Source organism: Henckelia pumila, chromosome 1 (genome assembly GCF_033568475.1).
Source record: "Henckelia pumila isolate YLH828 chromosome 1, ASM3356847v2, whole genome shotgun sequence".
NCBI lineage: Eukaryota > Viridiplantae > Streptophyta > Magnoliopsida > Lamiales > Gesneriaceae > Henckelia > Henckelia pumila.
In genome coordinates this window covers 110,370,003-110,378,434 of record NC_133120.1, presented here as the reverse complement: position 1 = coordinate 110,378,434, position 8,432 = coordinate 110,370,003, and the positions used below count along the sequence as shown (strand labels likewise).

Below are 8,432 nucleotides of genomic sequence, written 5' to 3'. Positions count from 1 at the left end.
CCTCTACTCCATCGACAGAAACCCTTAGGAAGCCATAGCCGCGGTTCTTCAAGCTTCAAACTTGGTCATTCTTCGTCCCGTCGTCCCGGATTCGTCATCACTGCTTCGTTTCTTTGCAATTCTATCGGTGCAAGGCATGACTTCTTCTCTATTTTTTTTCGTATAATATCAGTGATATAGGGTGTGTGTGTATGCATCGATTTTTTTTTATTTATTTAAGTTTTCTTTTAGAAATTCGATTGGTATTGAGGTATGCATATGGTTCTTGTTTTGGATTGATCATGTACACGTTTTTTTTCTAGCCATGGATGTTCTAGCTGCTGTTAAGGGTCCCTAAGGTGTCTAGGGTGAGTCTAGGCTCGATTGGCTCGGTCGAATCAAGCCAAAAGAGCCCAGAAATCGAGAGGTTGCAGTCGGCTCCATTGAAGACGCAGGATAGGGTTTTGGGTTAAGGGGCTTCGGTTTCCTTGGCTAGGGTGCATGGGGACCGGGGCTGGGCTAGGCTCGAACCGCCCAGACGTGGGCTACGTCTGGGCGGCGGCGCTCCGGCCAGGGGCGGCCGGAGCGAGGCGGCAGCAGCCCCCAAAGGGCTGCTGCTCGCGGCGGGCAAGGGGAGGAGGAATGGGTGGGTTTCGGGTTTAGGGTTGCAAGGTGATTCCGGGTCGGGTCATGTGGTCCGGGTCGGGTCTAAAATAATATAGGTTAAGTTAGTTGGGTCCGGGTCCGGGTTATTTTAATTGGGCTCGGGTATTTTTATTTTTAAGTTTTTAAGTTAATTAGGAGTTAAATGGGCTAATTAAATTCCCAAAAATTTAATTAGTACCATTTAATCTATTTGGGCTCCATTAAATTATTTTGGGTTAATTTAATTATTTTTGGGCTTTTAGCAATTTTTATTTAAATTTTTAAGTTGGCCAGAAATTTTTATGGGCTTGGGAGCCCATGAAAGTTATTGGGCCTGTTATTGGGCTTTTGGGCCCATTGGGCCAGGGACAGTGTTATTGGGCCTAAGTTAGTCTTAAGGGGCTTTGGTTGATTTATTGGGCCTAAAAAAGTTGCTAATGGGCTTAAGTACACTAGTGGGCCAAGTCTTAAGTTAATGGGCTTGTATGTCTAGGGCCAGCAGTTGAATCAAACCATGAGAAATTTCATGTGTCCTGAGTTTATATTTAATTATTTTATGCATGAAAAGTTATTTGAATATTTATATGATATTAGAAAATAAATTAAATATAAATGAAGGACACACAATTTATTTAAAGTACATGCATTCATGAAATCAATTTTTATGCTATGATTGAAGTTTTATGGGTGAGCAAATAAAATATTTTAGGTGGAAATTGAAGTAGTGTGGCCATTTATGTATGGGCAGTTTCTGCCATTTATGTATGGGTGGTTCGCCACCAGCCTCGTACGATGGTTTCTTAGACTGATCAGTCGCACTATAAGTATGGGTCACACTTACGGATAGGACCATTCGATGTTAAGAAAATAAGTGCTCAACAACTCTAGTATGTATGATATTATGTATGTTATGTATAATTCAGTTATTTCTTTAAGCAACATTTATGTTAATATTTTTGAGGCATGCTCATGCATTTATAGGTTAAGTATTATGTATGAAAGTGTATTAAATTATTTTAAACCCTTGTTAGTATGCATGTTGGGCCTCTAGGCTCACTACACTGATATGGTGCAGGTGAGTACGTAGAGGAGCAGGTTACCCCTACCGGTGGTGAGGACGTATGAGCGGAGCTGCAGTGGCCCCGTGACCGTAGTCTGCATCGTGCTAGTGTTTTATGCATGAATATTTTAAACACTATTTTAATTGAAGATTTTATTCCAGTGTTGAGATTTAAGTATTATTTTTATGCAACTTTTCGGGTATGCACTGCTGATTAAATTGTTTTGAATTATTTTAAGTATTGCATGATTCAGACGCTTTAGTAATTATTTTTATGTTGCATAATTATTTATTAAATTTTAAATCTCTTTTATGGTTGTACATATATGTATGGGCATATATGTATATATATATATATATATATATAAATATTTTACTTAGTATTTATTTTAAAATTAAAAGAAAAAGAAAATTTTTTAAATTTTCCGCATTTTAGGAATTTATAAGTCTAGGTTGTTTCACAGTGTATGCAAGATTGATAGTGAGTAAGTAAACTAATGAAAGACACAATAAGATATTTATGGATATTCGAAGATTTCAATTACTCATACGTCATCACTTCTTCCTTCTCGAAAGAATATCACTAGAAGACTTTGACTTTTACAAGCAATTTGCAAGATCTCAATCCAATTTGGAACTTATTCACTGCCTAAGCAAGAACTCCTAGTTACAATTTAGTTTTAGTCTTAGACTGATAAAATATAAAAGTTTACAACTCGATTGATTTGGCACAGAAATGATCCTTCAATGATCAGAATATCAGTTTAGGTGTTTTGTGCTTCAATTTCCTTAATCGATTTTCAAACTTTCAAGCTTCAGATATTCTCACAGGTAAAAGTTGTTCTTTAGTCTATTTAGATCCTTATTTATAGTCTTCGGATGCTAACAGTGATAATTTCTAAATGGATCCTCAGATAAAATTTAAAATATTCCTGTTGCATTTGTCACTTTCATGAACAATTTCTGAGTCCGACATTCTCTTGAATCGCGGCACTACCTTATGCAGAATGTGTCAGAGTACAGAAAACTCTATCCAAGTAAATTGCTCCGGTAGACTTATAACGCGAGGGTAAACTGATAGTAGGTCAGTTTAGTGTCTTCAGTTTGGTTGACTTGAATAATATCAGTTGAACTAGTCCTAGAAACGTGCTTTTTAGTTTAACGCTTTTTCTTTTTGAGGTAGTTTCGATTTAAACTCAACACCTTTTTTTTAAACGTTTTAAATTTAAACTCTTCTTCAGTTTAGCTCATATCAATTTTGTCTCAAACAATTTAGTAATTTATCCATATACATCAAAACTTATTTTCTTAACAAATTTTATTTCAAAATTCACCAATCAATTTGTATGTAATTATATATATCATTGGACATAATTATACTTGTAGCATCTTTCCTAATGTTATAAAATATTGAGATACAATAAAAAAACATCAAATATAATATTTATATAGTCACCTATTTAAATTTCATCATTCTCGTAGCATTTTTTTCTCCAATATTACACTTACAATATTAAATATGTAAATTCGATTCTTTTAATACATATTTTTTTAAATATTTTCTCAACTAAATATAGAGATGAATAACTTTTAAATATATTTATAAATTAATTTATAAATTAAAAACTATATTAGTTATATAACATATGATGATAAATATATTATATTATTTTATACACATGCACTATGCTAGTTTTTAATAATTAAAAAGCGTTAATTTGTGGGGGGGAAAAAATTGGTTGTTTAGAATGCGTAGATAGAATTTGTGGGATAAAAAATTCTTCATAAAATTAAGATCGGTACGTTCAGACTAAACGTAGGATAATATATATATATATATATATATATATATATATATATATATATATATATATATATATATATATTCAATTGAAATACACTAGTATGTTGAATTTTGTATTATCTAACTTGGTGATATCAAGATATTGATTTTTTATTAGTCAAATTAACATAAAGATAAATAGTATTGATGCAATAATCATCTTGTTCATCTTTTATTTAGATGAATCGTGACTTTCATTCTTTAGTTGATTCAACTTGTATTAAATGGTTTCTCTCAATAAAACTACAACAAGTTTTTCGCTAAAAACAAAAAAAATAACAAATACTTTAGATAATTTAAATAACCTTTTAAAATTAGTAAAAAAAAAAAACGTACGTCATTTAGATAGAATTTCAAATTGATCATTCAAATCAAAACCAAAATTTAAATTTTGTTTGAGTTTGATTATTATGATAAATTGAATTTTTTAACTTTTTTGAGTTGGAATCAATCCCATTTTGCTCACTTCTATACTAAACAATTCGATTTTGCGCATGATGGATATTGGATACAACCAAAGATAATTTGAAACGTTTCTCACCCTCATTGCGCGCCTCGTCACGTGGCACTAAATAATATCACATTGGATTTGATAATCTTTTCTTAAATCAAATCAACAAATATTTTAACAGACTAACAAAATAAAAGATAATGGCATAAGAAAAAAATAAAATTAAACAAGTTTCGCTTTATAAAAGCTCCAAAAGACGAGACTCAAAGGTTTACTTACTGGTTCGTGAATTGCTGGTGGCAACGAAGTTTATGCACGGTACGTAATCTCTTTTCAATTATGTATTAATATAAGTTTTGTATTGCAATCATTGAAATTTCTAGATCGATAAACATAACTAAATTACAGAAAAACTATTAATTTTTATGGATCTGAAGACTATTAATGGAGCTTACAAAATACCTCTTTTAATTTACCTGTAAACGCAAATCTAATTATTATTTTAAAAAAATTTTATGACGTAAAAACATGCACTACTTAAAGCAAGCTTAATTATTATTGATATAATATCTTATGAATTTACTATAATTTTTTTTTAGATATGAGAATATATTTTTTAAAGGCTACATATGAGAAAATTAAGGTCATGCTTAAGAAATCTATCTAAATTCTAGCTATTGTGTTAAAATTTTTGACACGCTATATAAATGAAGCATAACTATATATGTGTGTTTTAAATTCAGAGATTTAATGATTTTTATTTGATGGAATGATATGGTGACAAATGTTTGTGTTTTATATGATCAGGAAACACGAATATGTATTCTCTGATCATGAGACATCGGTTGAGAAACAACAGTAACAAAACTCTCTATGTGACGGAGAAGCTCTCTGATAATCGCCCTACCACCTATTGGATACGGCTGGAACCATACGAAACCAGTAGTGACTTCAAAGCTGCTAAATACAAAAATAACTTTGACGTTTACACCGGTTGCCTAACTATGATTGTGATTTTTGTGGACGGGTACCAGGCATCTGGTGGCCTCAATCCTTGGGAATATGTTTCATTCTTTGAGCTAATCTTCGACATCGACGAGGGCAGTAACACGTTGATCGTGTCTGGGATTCAAGCAAAGTCATCGGATTACTTTCCCTGCCGGTATGTCTCCCATTCTCAGCTACTTTTTTTTTTTCTAACTGCATTAATTAACTCTATATAAATGCTGCACGTTTTAACTTTTAAGGCATTAATTAAGCGTGTTTCTAGCTTGTTGTACCATATATATATATATACATATATAAACATAAATTTATCCTCTTTTATGATGGGTCCTACTTTTGAATTTATCCTCTTTTATGATGGGTCCTACTTTTACAAGGTGCTTGCCTTTGTGGAGTTGTTTTACAGAAAGGTATATCTCTAATTAACAAAATCCACATATATGCATGGGAACCATGCATATGAATCATCATATATATAATTAATCCTAATGTATTGATATACTAATTGATTTGGCTTTTGGCGGGTTTAGTGGTAGGCAAAAAGAAATCATTATGGTCAGCGGATTCAAGGCCTTCAAACCTGAGAACGAGGGACGTCTCTTCTCAGACGACAAGGTAGGTAACTTAATATTATATTTCAGCAAAAAAATTTATCAAGTCATATGTTTTTATTGCATCAAATAGGAAATGGTGACCATCTATGTAATGGTCAACTATGACGGGGAACGTAAAAAAAACGATGAAGGTGGCTTTACATGGTCCAGCGGAGCTCATACCAAATGGAAAGCTATTTTATTTGTTAAGAATCAGTTGAGCCTAGACGGAGTGACCCATCAGATTTGCGCCACTCTTGGTTTGAATTCGAATGAAGTCAAAATTATGTTCTCCGACCTGCCAGAAAATATTGCAGATTCTTATTACTTTAAAGACTCGCGACGTTTTAATATATATTTAACTTTAAACTCTCATGTTTTCAAAACCATACCCCAGCTGCATGTAAAGATCGATGTTGTGAAGTCTAATGATACATCCTCAAATATGCCAATCCAAAAGGCCTAGCTAGGGGTGATTGATTGATGATGTGGTCAATTTTTGTTTTTTGTTTTTTGTTTTTATTATTTATTTGTTGGACAACTTTCTTTTTAGGTATCCAAAACTTATTTTGCTAAATGTCACTCTGACTGGGATCTTTGTTTAATATTAGTAAGAGTCATTTGAAATATTTATGATAATTTCTTCATTGGCCAAATTGTTTCAATTTGTACGGTTGCTCTATTCGGAAATCGGGTCCTCAACACTTGTGTATTCAATTAATGAGAATCGATACTTTTGTAAAATTTGAAATTTGAAATTTTAGAGATATTTAATTTAGATTTTTATATTTTTCTTCATGATCTTTCTCACTTTTTTTCCCTTAATTAATTCTGAAAATCTTATAGCGGAAAATACTTGTTTATTAGGCCTAAATCATGTTACGTGCCCTCAGGATTTTTTATATCTCTCTTCCCATTAAGATGGGTTAAATATATTAACCATTATTTGTGATTAATGTTAAACCTAAACATAATTATCCCGATGACTGTCGATGGATTTAATTATATAATTGGGTTCTTAACAATACGATCTCCGTTAAAGACTTTTCTCGAAAGTTGGGCCTCTATTATTCTAACTTCTTTTCTTCTACCCTATCTCTGTTTAGTGTCAGTCAATTATACAGTATTTGTAGCTTCGGGTTTCGGTTTGACAAATCTAAAATCTGACCTGAAATTTACTCTTTTTAAAAAATAAAAATAAAAACTTTCTTTCAAAGATAAAAAAATTCAAAATAATATGGTCATATATCTCTTTTAAAATGCAAAAATGCCTCTTTTGTTTTTCCTGTTTCAAAGTAATATTTCTTTGATTATTAATATTAATTACATAAGAAACGATTTTTTTAAAAAGCATTGTTCAATATATGTGGGTTATCCAAACTTGTACGGTAAGAATATTACCCAACTACTTAGATAGTGTTTGGGAGAGCTTTTAGGAAGCATTCTTCAGCTTTTTGTTAACAAAATTTCACAAAATTTCAAACTTTTGTTAACGAAAAAACTGATAAATGCTTCTAAGAAACTCTTCTAAACACTACCTTAGACACAAAAAAATGAATACCATTTTTTAATGCACTTGGCCCCCTAAATTAATGGGCTTGAATTCGAAGCCGCTTGAGCCTCGTCTCATGATTGAGCCTATCAAAAAATCTCGTGGTTTCAATAAAATTTTAATCACGCTATTGCTTAAGTATTAATTTTATGTTCACGATTTGATTAAAGTAGTGTTGGAGGGAGTTTGTAGATAATATTTATCAGTTTTTCTTTCACAAAATTTTAAAATTTTGTGAAAGAAAAGATGATAACTGTTTATTAGTTTCGGTTTAAACTCAACACTTTTTTTTAAATGTTTTCAATTTAAGCTATTCTTCAATTTAGCTCATATCAATTTTTTCTCAAACAATTTAGTAATTTATCTATATACATCAAAACTTATTTTCTTAACAAATTTTATTTCAAAATTCACCAATCAATTTGTATGTAATTATATTTATCATTGGACATAATTATACTTGTAGCATCTTTCCTAATGTTATAAAATATTGAGATACAATAATAAAACATCAAATATAATATTTATATAGTCAACCATTTAAATTTCATCATTCTCGGAGCATCTTTTTTTTTCAATATTACACTTACAATATTAAATATGTAAATTCGATTCTTTTAATACATATTTTTTTTAATATTTTCTCAACTAAATATAGAGATGAATAACTTTTAAATATATTTATAAATTAATTTATAAATTAAAAACTATATTAGTTATATAACATATGATGATAAATATATTATATTATTTTATACACATGCAATATGCTAGTTGTTAATAATTAAAAAGCGTTAATTTGTGGGGGAAAAAAATTGGTTGTTTAGAATGCGTGGATAGAATTTGTGGGATAAAATTTTTTTCACAAAACTAAGATCGGTACGTCCAGACTAAACGTAGGATTATATATATATATATATATATATATATATATATATATATATATATATATATAATCTATTCAATTGAAATACACCAGTCTGTTGAATTTTGTATTATCTAACATGGTGATATCAAGATATTGATTTTTTATTAGTCAAATTATCATAAAGATAAATAGTATTGATGCAATAATCATCTTGTTCATCTTTTATTTAGATGAATTGTGACTTTCATTCTTAGTTGATTCAACTTGTATTAAATGGTTTCTCTCAATAAACTACAACAAGTTTTTCGCTAAAAATAAAAAATAAAAATAACAATTACTTTAGATAATTTAAATAACCTTTTAAAATTAGTAAATAAAAAACGTACGTCATTTAGATAGAATTTCAAATTGATCATTCAAATCAAAACCAAAATTT

The 8,432-nt window shown here is 30.4% G+C and overlaps 1 protein-coding gene across 2 annotated transcripts; it reads left to right on the top strand.

Annotated features, from left to right (window-relative positions):
- Positions 1-4,180: 4,180 nt before the first annotated feature.
- On the top strand, positions 4,181-6,241 carry LOC140875228 (uncharacterized). 2 transcript variants are annotated; one of them, XM_073278858.1, is made up of 5 exons: positions 4,181-4,296; positions 4,786-5,140; positions 5,361-5,393; positions 5,514-5,598; positions 5,668-6,241. In XM_073278858.1, the coding sequence occupies exons 1-5, from the start codon at positions 4,290-4,292 to the stop codon at positions 6,040-6,042; spliced, it is 855 nt and encodes a 284-aa protein (XP_073134959.1). In that variant the 5' UTR covers positions 4,181-4,289; the 3' UTR covers positions 6,043-6,241. The 2 variants fall into 2 exon arrangements, with proteins under 2 accessions (XP_073134959.1, XP_073134960.1); XM_073278859.1 differs by lacking the exon at positions 5,361-5,393.
- The last annotated feature ends 2,191 nt before the right edge of the window (positions 6,242-8,432 follow it).

Excerpts from the sequence above, each read along its gene's own strand:
- LOC140875228 (XM_073278858.1), top strand. Across the intron at positions 5,394-5,513 it reads TGGAGTTGTTTTACAGAAAG|TGGTAGGCAAAAAGAAATCA; the intron begins GTATATCTCTAA and ends TGGCGGGTTTAG. Across the intron at positions 5,599-5,667 it reads GTCTCTTCTCAGACGACAAG|GAAATGGTGACCATCTATGT; the intron begins GTAGGTAACTTA and ends TGCATCAAATAG.